This window comes from Galleria mellonella, unplaced genomic scaffold (assembly GCF_026898425.1).
Source record: "Galleria mellonella isolate WM207_F2 unplaced genomic scaffold, CSIRO_AGI_GalMel_v1 utg28, whole genome shotgun sequence".
Lineage (NCBI taxonomy): Eukaryota > Metazoa > Arthropoda > Insecta > Lepidoptera > Pyralidae > Galleria > Galleria mellonella.
Window position 1 is genome coordinate 4,304,341 of NW_026442064.1, and position 17,759 is coordinate 4,322,099.

A 17,759-nucleotide genomic window follows, 5' to 3' on the forward strand; every position below is an offset into this window, starting at 1 on the left:
TTTTATAAATAAATAGATATTTATATCTTTCCGTGGTATAACTAGAAAAGCTAGAAACAACACATATGGTGAGCCCGGGAAAAAAGTGTTCGAATTCTTAAATTATTGTAATTTTTTATGTTAGTTTGCCTTTTTATTACTTTATGTCAATACATATAATAAACATCTGTTAAACTTTCCAACGATAAGAAACACCGTTAACAAACTAAATTAACTTGATTTTTTATGGTAAATTCGCTTCCTTCCACGTGTCCAGTGTTACTTTCAAAAGGTGACAGTGAGCAAATATTTCTGTCTACTCCATTAACAATTGCAGGCATATTAATTAATTAATTAATTAAGGACTTATATTTTATCTGTCTAAAAGATAATAATATAATTAATTTCATTATAACTTGGTTTTGCCAATTTGGTATGTTTGCTGTAATTTTCAATAGTACTATGTCTTTTTGTGTTTCCCTTCACTTATACTTAGTATCTGTGTAAACTATTTATAATAAATTATTTAATTATGTAATTGTTATCTGTGGTATATGCGTTGGTAAATCTTTATTATAAAAATATTAAAAAATATCTATATTAAAAAAATAATTGTAATAAATTGCCTGGATGAACAACTAAAATTCAATGCTATTTTTGTTTACCTACAATCACATGATTAATTGTGTTTCTTAATAAAAACAGGACCGCTGTCAATAGATAGACACGTACATAGTCTGTTGTGTCTTGTTTATCTCATAGATATCTACTACAACATCTATTTGTGTCTACCAGCTCGAATATTCACTTCGGCGTCATCGGGCCGCCTTTTTGTCGCCTTTACAGATCCGAAATTCGTACGTCATCCTGCGCAGTATGAATTATCTAGCCCACGGCGCAATCCCAACCCCATCCCTTCACCTAGTAACAGATCGGAGTCCACCACATAAATAACCAAATATTTTTTTATTGAAAAAAAAGGCGGTAGAAACCGTGGGTGGCATTTGTAGCAGTATAAATAATTTTCGATAATTTTTATAGTGTTTGTAAATAAAATTATTGTCTAGTCTTATTGGACATTTTCGATGTTTTTACTAATTTAAATAAAGAATTTATATACTGGTGTATAAAGTGTCCTAGTCGAGAATATATATTTTTTACTTTCTTGTTTTATAATAGGGATTGCTTTACACTGAAGGTAAGATATATTCAAGTGTCTTTTCATTAAAAATTTGTTGATGCAATAAAATGGAGAGGCTATCTGCAAAAAATATATTAGATGTCTAGGATTTTGTTGTAAATGTTTAATTAATTATGAATTAAAAGTGTCATTATAGTAAATAATACGTATTTCTGTATAAGTATAATTAGGTTTTATTTTATAAATTTTAGTCATGCATCAAGTATCGGTTATTGGTCTCCTTTTGCGAAATAAAATACTAATTATATATTTTACGTATATGTATATATTAAGCATTGATTAATAGCCATAATATAAATATTAATATCTATATATATATATGTATATAGATACATAAAATTATCTTTTACCGCAATAAAAATACCTTCGTTCCGATTTGAAACAAAATTGAAATGAAATATGGTTAGTTTCACATTTAGAATATTACTTAGGTGTCTACACCATGTATATATAAAAATATATCTTTATAAGTATAGTCCCTGATGGGGTAGTTAGAAGCATTTATCGACTATTGCTGTTGTGATGAACGTAAAACTCAACATGCCCACATTTCGACGAGCATATGGCAATCCAACGTGGCAAAGTGAGACTCTATCACTATCACTCGGATAACTTAGATTATCGATGGTGTTTTCCATCATTAAAGAATTAGACGGCATTTTCATTACTACCAGAACTCATGACCTTTGAGTTCTGTACATATATAACAATAGTTACAATAATAAAGAGTAATAAAAATTTACGTTGTTATGTGTCGAATGCGTTTTATTACCAACGTATTTACTAAGCAATTATTTTGGATGATCGCTCGCTGTGAACATCTGGTAGATAGTTAACTATCGAACGCGTCATCGGCCCATAAACTGGAACATTAAAAGGAAAACTGAGACGAATTGTGTTTCGTTGGATACCAAAATGTAAGGCGATTTTCAATCTTAGTCCGCGGTAATGCGAATATTGATAAATCTCGATATTTTTAAAGTTTATGTTATCGTATGTGTAATGTAATTTTTCAACGGGATCGTTAGTGTGTGTCCATAATTCAAATTAGAAGTTCCTATTTCAAATTCGATGGTTTTAAAGGTTTGTTTTTTTTTTGCTTTTACGCATATAATAACAATTTCCCTCCTTTATTATTTATTATTCAGTGACAATTTCCACAATTAATGTGAAAATTCAAATAAAAATTTATTATTGCGAATTTGTTTTATACATAGACATATTAAAATGTACTCATTTGCGTTATCTAAGGTTTAGATTGTCTATTTGCTAATTATTGTTTACAATTGAGATTTATTACACGCGATGATGTATTTTTTTTTTAATAACATTTACATAATTGCTGTTTTTTCTTTCAGATTTCATCGGAATCTCTCGCAATTTGTCTATACATTCGCATACAATTTTTAATATTGTGATACGTAAGTTTCTTTTTTAATTTTTATTAGCAGGAGTAATTATTAAGATTATTATGACGATAGATAGGCAATATATTGCGTACTTTTTTTTATCAAAATACGTACAATGAAGTTGAAATTGTTAACTTTTTTAGTTTAATGTATTCTATACAACATATTACACAATAGGACAGAGATTTCGTGAATTTCGTTCAATACCAACTCAACCACTGGGGGGAAAGAAATTTTTAATGGAGTGTAACTGTCCCATTGCTAGCAATACCCTATCATGTCGACCTCCACGCGGTTCGCCCTGGAATTCATCGTGGTTAATAAATTTTAAATTCATCTCGATTGGCTAACGGACTTGCTTTATCCTCATCTATCATGTACTGGTGCCCAGCCTGTGTATACAGATAGCGCAGGCGGCGGTAATTATTTAATTTTTATAAATCTAAAAATAAAAATAAAACTTAACAGCAGAACGCGCTGTTAATATGAGAGGCCCAAAATGTTATGTCATTTTCGACTCATTTTTCTATAGTGTAAATATTCAGTTTTATTGATAGAACAATTTCTTTAAAAAATAGTAAAGATTTTATTTTATATAATTCATATTAATATTATAAATTAGAAAGTAATTCTGTTTATTTGTCTTTCTGTTATCTTTTCACGACTAAACTACTAAACCAATTAACGAGCGAATACAAAACAGATGAAATAGGATATTAAACTTCATATGAAGAATCAATCAATTCTCAAAGGATATGAAACTCAGTTTTACGCAAACTAAAACAAAATAATTAGCGCAATGTGTATTATTATTTTCTTGTAGCAGGCACATATCACTCTATGCATGCGGTGGGCACAGTCTTCAATGGTACCCGATACTCGCCGGTAACACTCAGCCATGAGTGGCCGACACTCAGCCGGCTGCTCTTCATGGTATTCTGCTCGTGCCTTGGCACCACCATCAATGGCTTTTTCGTCGCCGCGTTCTTCGTGGAACACACTTTGAAGAAAGTTGGTGAGTGACTATGTAATGACGAATAAATTTTATATATTATTTATTTCTTTACTGCAGAATTTTGCACAACAAATAAAAAAAAAAAAAACAATTGAAGCAATGAAAGAAAGAAAGCAGTGGCAACATTAACATGGATCCAATACAGAAACATTGTCAATAGCAAAGAGAAATATCAGAAAGACAGAGGAATACAGAGACATTTGAAATTAGATTAAAAAAAATGATATGTTTCAAATGAATCATAACAATGACAGTTATTACCATTATATAAAAGAAAATTTTTTCAATCTCTCAAAATGGGCAACACAAAATGTTTTTCGAACTCTTTTATTTGAGCTGCGATGCCGCTCTCTGTAACTCCAATATAGTTACATATATACTATAGTTTACAGAATAGAATCTGATGATTACTATCATCACTCACGAGTACCTTCATCCTCATCATATCAGCCGTTAACTGTCTACTGTTGATTATAAGCGTCTCCTTATTTTTAGTTAGATCTCGGTGATGTTTTAAGAAGGACGCTGCTACCCGTCCCTCAACTATAAAGTTCCCTTAGTCGTCTCTTACGACATACAAGTGAAAGGAACAGATGGCAAGTACCTTGTCAGCGTAGAATTAGTACCACAGGCGGGGTAGCCAGTCCATTTTCCTTTCGGTATTTCTTTCTATGTCTGGGTCTAAAAAGTTCTCATTTTCAGGCAATGTCTTCCTGGCATGCATCGGTATGGCCGATCTGATTGTCACGACGGGTGTGATGCCAGTGTCCGCTGTCGTCCTGCTGTCAGCCGGCGAATGGGACACCATTCCAGTGTGTCACGTCTTGCAGTTTCTCACAGAAACATCTACGTACTGCTACAGTTTGTTTTTTACGGTAAGTACGGGAGTTCAGCATGTATACCTATGGACACATGGATACTATTTCACTCACGTTTCTGATGCCTAACAATTATCTTTACATGGCTACATTTACTTTTAAAAGAACTTAAGAAATAGTAATGCATGAGTCCAAGCTGTTGTGATCAAGATCATGTTTATAGATGAAGTTTAACGCTTTCAATAATGGCGTTTGCGATTTAGAGTTGAAAAAAAAATATTTCGATGACTTTTAATATATAGATGGCATTTTGTTCCCAGCTCGTGGCTGCAGAAACTTACTACCGATTGTGTCGTACCACGGCTGAATACGAAATGTTTATATCAATGCGCGTCGGACTGGTAGCGATTATGGTCTTCACCATTAGCCTGATCATCGCTGGACTGGGCGTTTACCTCGGCCTCGATTACGACTACTGCCAACGCCGGCACTATGGAAACTTTTACTTTAGAGTAACCACTTCCGTGATCTTCCACGCTATTCCATTCCTGATGACCATTTTTGGTCTCGTCTCTTCCTGCATACAGGTACGTAAGCGAGCCCGTGAGCAAGTCCACTACAAACGCTCTCAGCAATATGAGCGAGACTACTCCACCACCAATTTAAATATTACCGCGTTTCTGCTATACGTTATGGCATGGACGCCATATCTCGTCATTTTGCACGAGTACCCCAGCACCAACGATAATAAGTTCTATCATTGCGCGTGGATCGGCGTCTGTCGGTCCGTTTTCACCAGCTTCTTGTACAGCTCCATGAATAGGAATTTCAGACGCGCATTTGCCCATCTCTTTTACTATTGTTGCTGCAAGAGTACTTTAACAGGATCGTTTAGCAATCGTCATAGACGGGCTTTAGAGTACAAATCTGCGACTGGCGATGTAAGGGTCCATATCATGCATCAGGCAGTCAACGCGAGCAGCCCCCAGAGGGCTGCCTCGTCTTCTCGAGAAACTCAAGAATTATGATTATACACATGGGCCATATAATTTTCTTCTAATAAAAAGATGACAATGTGTTCTATCTATAACTCTGTTAGCTTTTATATGCCACAAGAATTTTAACAATTGAGATGTGTTTTTGTACATCACTTTATATATATTGTAAACTGCCCAGTTAATAAGAAGAATACAATATGAAAATTAAATTATTCAATCTCATAAATATTTGAGCAAGATAAGTAATAAGTCATTAATAGCAAAATGTGATGTGTTTTAGATTACGAAGCCCTGTGATTGATTAGTTTAAATTTCATACTACATTCTTAACGGAAATGGGCTATACCTATTTTTATAACGTCTACATAATATGTTATATCAATTTCAGCTAAATACTTATTTAAAATGCGAAGTGCTATGCATTTTTCAAAGTAATAAAAAAATTATACTGGCTCTTCAATAAACAATTTTTCTATGTATACAATTATTTATTAAGTTTGCATTATGAGTATGTTTTTTATAAAAGTTACAAGCACATCAAATACAAAGTCTATGGATAAAATTTGTTTATGGATCAATTTTAAAATTTATAAATATAATTAGAAATAAATACTGGCTACTTAATAAGGATGAAGGCTGAATATACAAGTTTCAAATTTAAAAAAAAAATTAGTAAGTAAATCACACATTAGGCTATAAAAAAAATAATAAATTAGAAAAATAAAATTAGGCAAATGCAAGTAATTCATTGTGGTAATGGGGGCAATAACTTGTTACCTAAGTAGGTTGTGTGTAGTAAAATTATTCTGTGATAGATACCTATCACAAAATAATTTTGTGTGGAATGGGAAATAAATTCCTACAATATGGAATAATAATTATATATTTCTACATATAATTTTTATTCCATATTTTTTTTACAGAGTAGTTGAGAATTATATTATAATATATATAATTCTCAACACTACTCTTACACATTATTTATTACCTAATTATTTGCTTAATGCTTTTTTTTTACAATAAAAGAAAAATGAAATATCATTTAATCCATATATCACATTTTCATCAAGAAATCACAATACAAACTACAAATTTTATTCCAAAGTAGGTAATTATTTATGGTTATCCGAGCTGATCCGACAAACTTTCTTTTGCCTTCTATAGATAAAATATAAACTATCCTATCTCTCAAGTTGGAGCAAACAATACATACACATTTACAAAATTTCATTAAAATGGATAGTCGAGAGTTACGAAAAGTAAATTAATATCTACTTACTGTATCTACTCATACATAGTGGAAAAATGATTGATCTCTAGACTTTGTTGATGTGTTTAAGCATATTTGATTACGCAATAATTCTACGATATACATTATGAAATATATATATAGTATAGGTTAAAGAACGATATACCAATACATATATTTTTTCAGGGTGCTTAAGGAATTTACCGCACAGTATTAATTTTTGAGCATTATATTATTATCCTTTATAAGATAAAATTTTCCTTTTATTAAAATAGTAATTTCATTCAAGTCTTCATTTAATTTGATTAAGTACCTAAATATGTATATAAATGTTATAATATACTTTGTATTGTAAGCGTATAAATGTTATATTTGGTGTTGTGTCTATCTGGGTATATTTATATTTCGTACTTTTTTATATTGGTAGGTATATAAATTAGTATACTTATTTTTTAAATAACTAACTGGCACAAACTTTATAAATGAGGAAAATGTGATTTGCCCTATTTTGATTTTGTATTAATTTAATAAAGGTATGGGGCCTTAGTCTATTTTCCATACAAAACAAAATTAAATAACAATATCAATGCAACTCTTTGGTATTTTCCTGCCTGTTGTGTAATGAGTATTAAAAAAAAAAAACAATAAACATAATTATATTCGATCGTGTAAGTGTAATTTTAGTTTCTCTTTTTCCCAATTCTTCATGATAATAGAACAAAAAATCAAAATGAATAGTTCCCCTTACTACAAATCTTATCAACAATTAAAAGTATAAGATTAATTCAGGAGCTTACTCGATTACGCCATTGTGTTTTGCAGAAAATCATTGTAAGTTATAATAAAAATAAGGGCACTTTGACACCATTACGGTATTTTCGATAGGACAATACAATTTTATAATTATGTATATTTTTACATAAAGAAAAAATAAATGTAAAGAAATCGATAAACATTTGATAACACCAACCGTGATAGTTTGTGTGAAATATAAAATATCTCTTTTTTTGAACTATATTTTTTCGAAAAAATAGCTTTTAACAACATGGCGTATCCTATAGCTATTGCTGAATTTTTCTAGCGAAATGTTTAAATAAGTCATTTTATTGTACAAGAGACTCGTCCATAATAATAACATCAGAATAACATTTGAATTACCTATTTGAAAATAATAAGTGATCTGAAAGTTATATAAATATATACTTAATGATAACAAATATATGAACTACGATAAGTTAGAAGTGATCACTCATTACAATAAAATAATATCATGCATGATACTTTTTAATTAAGTGACATTATTAACCAAATATATACCTAATTATTATATTCTGTAAGAATTTTGTATGCATGTGATTTTTCCTTTTGGACAAATATATATTTCTACGTTATAATAATTTATAGGTTAAAATATTTATATTATACAGTATATTATATTATAATTATAAATATAGAAATAAAACAATGGATATAGGTGTACCAATTTTGATGCAATTTGTACATAATGTCTGTGAAATGGATTTGTATGATTACTGTATAGAGTAAGCTGCTTTTGCAGACCTACCCAGACTATTTATTAAATTTTATATCCCATTATATTATTAATAATCAACCAGTGTAAATACTTACACAGACTGTATGTTCCTAGTTCACACACTATATTTATTTTTATATTAATTTATTGGACAGAACTTTTTGATATGTGTTTTCTAGATAACAAGACACTACGTCCATTTGCTAGGAACAATTTCGTATTTCTATATATAATTGTCAATCGCGTCTTAAACATAATATTCCTTATATTATCCACATAAGTTTATTTAAGTTTATGATGCGAAAATATAAAAAAAAAAAGCTAAACCCATGAAACGCCTTTGAAAACCTAATAGCAATAAATTTACTAACACGCATGTCCTTTAATAACATAAATGCAATATATAGTTAACAATGACTTTACTAATATCTATATTCACACCAAATCCTTTACGGGTAGTCTATCTTCTATCAGTAGCATTAGTAACAGCGCTACCTTTACTGATTTAAAAAAATTACCAGCTTATTTCATGGTACCCCATGTATATTTTTCTTCTTACTATTGAAGCATGTTTTTTTTTTTTATTTAATATAATATTTGTTAATTAAAATGTTACACCATCAAGTTTGGCCTCGTCTTACGTTTATTTGATTTATTTTTACATTACTTGATTCTCATACACTTAAACATCCTTTCATAACATTTCCGTCCTAAAGGTCACCTTAATGATTTGAACATTATTTAGTATTCAAAATATGCGCATTTTAATTGAACTGACTTTTAATTTCCTATACAAATAAATATACATACACACCTAGGTATATATTACAGATACATCATATTTACACTGTATTTTCATATTTCAAATTATTTACCTTGGATAATTGTAACACAGGTGAGTTAGGATACCTATAGCGAAACCATATTGCAAATTTTCACCACGATTTTCTTTTGCAATATTATATATAAAGATATTATATGGAAAATGTACTATAAAACTATGTGTCGTGTAAAAAATCGCGAGAATATAATATTCATTGCGGGAAAAAAAAAACCAATTGATTAAAATGGTGAAAAATTGCTATTGCAAATTATTATTAATTACAAGTACATTTACGACCGTATGTCAGTAATGTCAAATTAATGCTTTAGCTAAACAAAAAAAATATCATTATGTGCCGAATTTATTATTAATACTATGTACTTCGTCAGCAGATTTATAAAAGTATTTAAACATAGACACGGAGGTGTAACGGAAGACTGTTATTGGAAATATAATTGAAATATTTATTAACTGTAAGTGTTTCCATATAATTAATTATTATTATTATTATTGGACCATATTAATGCATTGGTTACAAACTTTGTAATTATCGTTAAAATTAAATTAACATTCCTCAATCGCTTGTGTAGGCTCTTTCAATAGAACTTAATAGAAATGTAAACAAACGTATACTTTACAAAAACATAATATGCTGATGTCCAATAGTAATGTAAATCAAAGATAGACCAATTAATTGAATGTTTCAATTCTTTACTAATTTTATTTAGAGAGCGTTATAATGTAATTTTATTAGAACATGGTTACCTTATCATTAAATTCTATTAAAAAAAAAAACTATAGAACGATCATATACAACATATATTCACGATTCCCTTAGAGAACGTTATGCATAGGCGTATTCAAGGGAGGCGACGGGTGGATCGTGCCCACCCCAGGATTATCTGGTGCCCACCTTAGAGCTTGGAGTGCAGCTTCACAATGATATTTCTGCAAATATATATACACCTTTTTTAAGGGACCAGGCCTTTCTCGGAATATTACCTTAAATACGCCAATGACGTTGTGGAATATTGGGCGTTTCACACCATGTGTGTTTCGTATCGCAGTATGCTGACCGTGTTCTTTTTAGTGGGTCATTTCGGACCATTGATCATATTTTTTTTTAAATAACGTATCTATTTGGATTTTATTATTTTTATAATAGTTCTAAACACCTTATCTAAAAGCAATGCAATGAGAAATGTTTTGGACTAAAGTGTGAATAACAATTACTCAATATAATTTATTTACTGATTATAAGTGAAAGTAAATTTAAATTTAAAAACCGTTCTTATTTCCTTATTCGAATATCGGGCGTATATTTTTTAAATAACAGATATTACTAATTAAGGTAGCAAATAAAATTTCATTAAAATATAATAAAATATTTTTGTGAGTGATTGAACGAAAAACAGTGGTCAATTCACACCGCGGTCCGAAAGACCCCTTCAAACAATAACAATCAATTGGCACCATAGTCAGAACCGCGCATAGGATGAAACGCCCAATTACACCATGTTTTAGTTATTTTACTATTGTTTACCTTTTTTACCAACTGTATGTTACATTAATGCAGATCTGAGATAGCTGATGTGTTAACAATAGTATAAGAGACGTTACAGCAACTGAACGTGTGGACAGACTGCAACCAATGTCGATAATAGGGTTCCGTGTTGAAAAATATTAATAGAACACTAGTGAATTAATGTCAATCTGATGTAACAGTTTTTACTTTTTCATGAGGCAAAGGAATTTTTATTGTAAGTCTTTTCAGAATTATTTTATATATTATATACTTATTTCTACTAATTAAATAAAAGGTAATTACTGTGTGAATGTCAAATTTAGTTTAGGCATGCACCTAGACTGGGATTTGAAACGCATACATTCCGCACAATAGAGTTTAGCATGTTTGATGAAAGAAAAATACGTAACCTATTTGTAAGTTTAAAAAAAGAAACCGAAACAATCATGTCTTATTTTTTTATAACTATAAATATAGAACAAAATTATAGACGGAACCCTCGGGGTGTAGGTATATGCGACTGGTACTTGGCGTATTTTTGAAATATATTTAAAGTATGTCTAATAATTTAGTAAGTCAGTCAATAAAAATAAAACTAAACCGTTCCACTGTTCAAAACTCATTATAGACCTATAGCTGCAAAATATTAAGAAAAAAAAAGAGTTTCTTTTATTATTACAATATTTGTAATAGTCGTAACAGTAGTACACTTTTTATGTACAGTCACATGCAATATTATATGCATATTTCTTGTATTTGAATTATATTAAATTTCTTTTTACACAACCTGAAACAGACTACTTATCTGTTAGTCTGTGATGTTACAGAATATACATATGGAATATATATATATTATTAATGTGTTGGAATTCCTCACGATTAACATGTTATGCAGTTATTCTTAGCTAGTACCTAATTTCACTGTCATGTACCATATCCTAATATTTAAATAATCATGCAAATATAGCTGCTTAACAGCAGAAATATAAAAGTAACACGGAAATAATGACTTTTGTACAATTAATTATATTACTGATAATAAAAAAATACTTTAATAAAAATTCAGTCCAAGTAAAAATAAAAACATATTTAGACATATATGTCTACTACATAACTACACAGTAATATACTTCTCGTATATTATTTTTTACAAGTTCAGGAAATATGTAATTGCAACCAGAAACGAATCAGTAAGGAAATAGAAACTCCCGATTTCAAATTATATTTATTTATTTAAATCGAAATTGTATATAAATTATTCCATGTGACTGTACATGCAAACTGTAACAAATTAGACATTTAGAACATAATACATAAAGCTCTTTATCGGAATTCTTCTATGTCGTGTTACAATATTTAGAATAATTTCAAATAGCACACTAAAACTGTGTTTCCTTTTATCCAGCCAGTGGAACATGTACCTCTCTGGGAAACGAATAATGTACATACGTAATATCCAAACAGAATCTATTAATTGTGCGTATCTCACAATAAATATATATATTGAGTGTCTATTACAAATGAGTTTAATTTTTCCTCTAAATAAATATTTGGAATGTTGGTCACGAACCTGAATAAATGTTAATAATCTTACTAATATAATAAAAATGTATTTAGACTTCTATCTGTACATAGAATGTATTTAAGAAAAACTGCTATTGACAGTTCTTAATAATAGCAATAGAAAAAAAGATAAACTTTTGGAATTTTTGTCTGCATGTTTTTTTAAACTTGCAATGAGGAACAAGCTGACGGCCTACCTGATGGAAAGTGGTAACCATCGTCTATAAACATGAGTAGTACCATGGACATAACAGACTATACTGTTTCGCCTATGATACCTCCCATGCTACCCACCTCTGTGCCCCGTAAATTCACTGCTATATCCCACCCTTAAAACTGAAACTGCTTTGGTTATATTTTAAAACATAATCAAAACTAAAGAGGTTGCCAACCCGCCAAGTTGGTTGGCAACTACTGACAACTCCCCATATAGGGAAGGCCTATATTATGACCCCCTATAAGATGAAGCGTTAACCTAAAAATACAGGGGAAAAGGGATTGTTAGTAATGGAGACTGAGAGAATGAGAATCCCATTGCTAGCAATATACCCAACCAGGTCGGCCTCCTCGCGGTTCTCCCTGGAAACTATCATGGTTGATTCCTGATGAATTCATCATGATGGGCTAACTGGCCCGTTTTCATTCTCATCTATCACCCTTCACTGGTGCTCCGCCAGCGTATCCCGTTAATGCAGGCGGGGTTACCATACCATTTTCACCCATCAAAAAAAAACCTAAAAATGCATTGCAGGGAGTTGATGCAGGTACCTAAGGACTGTTCCTTATGGGGTCTGTGATAGAAGTCTAAGTTCAGCAGAGGATATGATGATTAATATTACTGTTGCTGGCAACTTAGTCAGCTTTTTTTATATACATATTCGTATTGTTATATTATTCTTTTTAATATATGTTTTTTTATATATTCCTTTTTAAAAGACCGGCAGCACATCTGCAATGCCGCTGGTGTTATAGGCGATCATGGGCGGCGGTAGTCACTTACCATCAGGTGAGCCGCATGCTCGTTTGCCCCCTGTGTTGTAAAAAAAACCTTTATTGTTACTTCAAATATATACAGTTTTAAGTGGCATACTATTTCATTGTTCTTCCAGTCACAATTATCACAGATAAAAATGTATTAGATAAAGCAAATTGTATGCTAGTCCATTGAGTAAGGTGATATAGGGAGAAGTGAATGAGCATGTTGGTCGAGGGCGCACTCTAACGCGTTCACCGAGCATGCCGACGATATGACTAGGAACTTATTATGAAGTAACAATAATTAAGTAATAATAATAATTCTTTATTTGAAACAATAACAATGTTTTTTTTTTTACAACACAGGGGGCAAACGAGCATGCGGCTCACCTGATGGTAAGTAACTACCGCCGCCCATGGTCACCCACAACACCTACGGCATTGCAGGTGTGCTGCCGGCCTTTTAAAAAGGAATATGCTCTTTTCTTGGAGGTTTACAATAATAATAACAGTAATAGGTGGTAATCTTTATATTGTGCATAATGTATACACAATATAAATACAGTACTTATGCATAATATGTATTATATGTGTGTTTTATTTTACATAACATACATTTATATAGTTACAAGATATCCTATTAATATAATAATTGCAAATGTTTGTAATAATGGATGGATGTTTATTTATCTTTCACTCAAAAACTACTGAACGAATTTAAATGGACTTTATTATACGAATATGTTATATCCTAACTTAGCACATAGGATACTTTATATACTAATTCACGCGCGTGAAACCGCAGGATACTGCTAGTATATTATTAAACATACATTTAAATACATTCCTGTATATTTCAATATGTACTATACTAGCTGTTCCAAGTGTAAGTTTAAAATGCATGTTTTATCATAATTATTATACGTCGTTAAACTTTATTTATTAAAAATGTTTATTTATTAAAATTTAACATATTAAAAAATAATAATAATAATAAAAATATGTATTAATCATTGGCGACTCTATTTAAATATCAATTATAAACACCTAGAGAGATGAAATATACTTTACGATTTATTCTCTTAGATAAAAAAAATCATAAAAATCGGTCGAGCCGTTTCGGAGAATTTGGGTCACGATCACGAGATTTTTATATATAAGATTCATTATCATTAAGAATATAAAAAACACTATCAAGTGCAACTCTAACTTTTAATTGCACCGTGATAAACAAATGTTCATTTTGGGTGCAGCATCACAAACTATTCGCTTCATTCCGTCAAATACAACCTTCTAACTCCACTCCCAACAGCCATATACGACCTTAGTCGAGCCAAAATCTCCCAGGACTATTTCCGTACACGGTGGCCCGTTTTTGTTGAATGTCAGTCATCGTGGAGCCTTGCTCAACAGTCTTTTAGGTTAAACTGTAACGGTGAAAGGCAGCTTGCGGTGGGGGCACACAGGCGCGGCCGCCAGTCTGCCGCGGACGCCCAACTAAGACACGACAACCGAGCTTTGACGACCACTCACGTCGACCGCTGATGGCGAACTTTTACTTTCGCGCACTATTTTGAATTCACCGTGTGCAGTGGATGATGTGATGAATATGAACAAGTGATTTTATGTGATAGTTGAGGACAATACCAATATGTTACTGTGTATTCCCCTTATTATTTGGATCGCTGCTCAAGCGCCGGCTACGGCTCAAGGTGAGTGGAACAATGGTTATGCGAAAAATCAATTTGTAAAGCGAATGTTAATCGAGAACGTTACAGATAGTTTCAACCTCGGCGGTGTTTTTGTATCGCTTGTTAGATTTGGAGCAGTCGAAATGTCGTTCTTCTTTATAGCTACTGCAGTGTATAACTACCTTAATTTTTCACTTTCAATCTGGCTAGAAATAAAATTTAGAATAATATATTTCTTTTAAAATACTAATTTAATATTTGTCACCTTTTATTGTGATCGGTTTTAATTAGGGTTGTAATCTTGTCTGTATTTGCTCAACAAGACTATACCTACTTTTCTATATAGATCCAAAAAGGATGTGCGAGTCGACTGAGTCACCTTTGAAATCACAATATAGGTATTTTAACATTCATATTATTATTCTCATATTGTGTTGAAGCAAAAATTTATTTTAACATAAACATGGATACCTTATACATTAAGTAAGCCAATACAACAGCAATACTGTATATGAAATTTCAACAGTACTCACAATAATACGAAGTTTTTAAAAGAAAAAGTAAATACAATAATCAGTGTAAGAAAAAAGTATAAGGCTGGCCCTATGGTATGCGGTTACTGATGTTACTTCAGCTTAAAATATATTAGTGAAAATAAAAACTTTGAATATAATAGTCATCCTATATTATACCAATTAAGTCGCCAAAACAAGAAAAAAAGCAAATTCACATACAGAAACACATGCGCGCACGCATACACACACACACACACACACACATGTCGAGATTTGCACAAGATAAAGTTTTAATACCTGCATCATCTGAAAGTCTTGATTTACATAAAGTCATCAATATCAATATTTTTGTAAGACTTTCACTTTTGAAAGCTTATAATAATTATTGGACGTAAAAAATCAATAAACATGTTAATTTTATAGCCGCAGTGCTCATTTTTCAATTCGCCGACTGTTTGTGCAGGCAAAGGTCATTAGACCACACTGCCTGTTCTTTGGTAACGGTTTTAATTTCTCCCATTAAATAGGTGTATCATGGAATATTGTTATTTTTTTCGTAAGTTGTGATCTTATTATACGTTTTGTTTTTTTTTTTTTTTGTCGAAAGTTATAAGTTTTTTTCAAAGTTCGACGTCTAGGATGCGCTTAGTGTGATTAACATTAAATTAATAAGGTATTAAGAGATAAGTAACGGAAAAACCAAGTTCCTCATTTATAATAAATGTAGATTTATATGTAGCAACCATGTTTCTTTCAACCATTTCAACCGAACTATATCCTTCATTTAAGGAAAACCGCCTTTAATAATAATGTAATAAATTATAGGACAAAAAAGAAAACAATCTAGAAAACACAGTACAAACCCGGATAGAGCCTGGAGATCTGTAGTACCGGTTTCGACCTAGTTCAGACTCTCACAAGGATAATTATTTTAAGTTCAAACTTAAATAGTTATACACTGTACAATATTCCTTGTAAGTAGTAAAATAAAGATTAAGATCATTATTATAACATACAAATTTAAAAAAAATGGCTAAATCAAGCTGCCGGCTACATTAATTTTACACTTTTCTTCTCTTTTCATTTAAGAGTTTCCTCTTGTCGGTGCAACTAATTTATGCATCTTCCTCCAACCAGCTCTATCCCAGGCCATATCCTTTATCTCCCTATACGACATGACGCCTAGTGTTTCCTTTATCTGTCCCATGTAGTTATTCCTCGGTCTTCCTCTTCCTCTTTTGCCCTCTATCTTTCCTTCTACTATGCTCTTAAAAAAATCGTCATGTCGTATAAGGTGGTCCAGCATTTTGCCTCTTCTATTCTTTTACACTTATATAAAAATATATTTATCGTGATATTTTAAAACAATCAATAAACACAAATAATTAATGTCTTCCACTTCTCGTGTATTTACACAAGCAAAAAAGTAATCATCGTCTTTCGATAGTTTTTTTTTTTTAATGAGTGAAAATGCAACGGTAACACCGCCTGCGCTATCAGTATACGCTGGCGAGGCACCAGTAATAGATGATAGGTGAGGATGAAAGCAGGTCAGTCGGTCCATCGTGAAGAATTCGACAAGAATTAACCACGATGGTTTCCAGGGGGAATCGCGTGGAGGTCGACCTGATAGGGTATATTGCTAGCAATGGAGCTGTTAGAACCCATTACTAACAATCCCTTTCCCTCCGTTTTTAGGTAGTAGAGGTAGATCACCAACACTATGAACTAACCCCGTCGTAACAGCCACACAGCAGCCCTCACTGCGTAGCTGTTTCGATTGGCAATGAGCAGCAAAAGATGGAGATACATTGTAAAACTTCAATTGCGAAGAAGTCGATTATCGTCATAAATCTATGACCAATCTACCAACAGTAGACAACTAAAGAGAATACTATTATATAATGACTAGCTTTTTGTCTTCTATCTCGTACGCGTAGATTTCAGAAGTAAGAAAATCAACGAAATAAACCCTTTCTAAATGTTTTAACAAGATAAAACATACACCAGATTTGAAATTAGATCTTCAAGAATACAATTGTAAAGCTGCATTCAATTTGGTGCAATACCTTTTGTGTTATAATGGAACTAATATACAGGTAGATAAAGTTTAAAAAAATATATTGTTTCGACATCTATTGGTCGTGTCAAGACCCGGCATATTAATTTTTCTTAAATATCTCTCATAGACAGAAATCGTTAAATTACAATCTTAATATATTCGAACTAATTTTATATTATTACTAAATAGACGACATGCTGAAGAAGGGCCAAATTAAAAGTACCCGTAACCGGCGAGCGTGTATGAAAAGATTCATGAATGTGGAAGAAGCGAAAGAGGTTTGTTTGAATCGAAGCATTTGGCGTTCCATTGTTTCTGCCTACCCTAATAGGAGACAGGCGTGACAGATATGTATGTATGTATGTAATTTTTACATTTGATAAGTATAATAAACAATCTCAT

General features: G+C 31.4%; 2 protein-coding genes across 4 annotated transcripts in view; both read left to right on the top strand.

Moving 5' to 3' along the window:
* The first annotated feature begins 731 nt into the window (after window positions 1-731).
* LOC113521411 (melatonin receptor type 1A-A-like) lies at window positions 732-9,001 on the top strand. Of its 3 annotated transcripts, none has more exons than XM_031911728.2 (5): window positions 732-1,177; window positions 2,539-2,601; window positions 3,413-3,604; window positions 4,307-4,479; window positions 4,743-9,001. In XM_031911728.2, the coding sequence occupies exons 3-5, from the start codon at window positions 3,430-3,432 to the stop codon at window positions 5,448-5,450; spliced, it is 1,056 nt and encodes a 351-aa protein (XP_031767588.1). In that variant the 5' UTR covers window positions 732-1,177; window positions 2,539-2,601; window positions 3,413-3,429; the 3' UTR covers window positions 5,451-9,001. The 3 variants fall into 3 exon arrangements, with proteins under 3 accessions (XP_031767588.1, XP_052751467.1, XP_026762745.1); XM_052895507.1 differs by having other exon boundaries at window positions 3,416-3,604; XM_026906944.3 differs by lacking the exon at window positions 732-1,177 and adding an exon at window positions 2,052-2,263.
* Window positions 9,002-14,537: 5,536 nt separating this feature from the next.
* LOC113517039 (CUB and sushi domain-containing protein 2) overlaps window positions 14,538-17,759 on the top strand; it is a 93,612-nt gene continuing 90,390 nt past the window's right edge. The window contains exon 1 of the mRNA XM_052895453.1: window positions 14,538-14,801. Coding sequence (XP_052751413.1) covers window positions 14,741-14,801 — 61 coding nt within the window. The 5' untranslated portion in view covers window positions 14,538-14,740. The remainder of the gene's footprint in view (window positions 14,802-17,759) is intronic.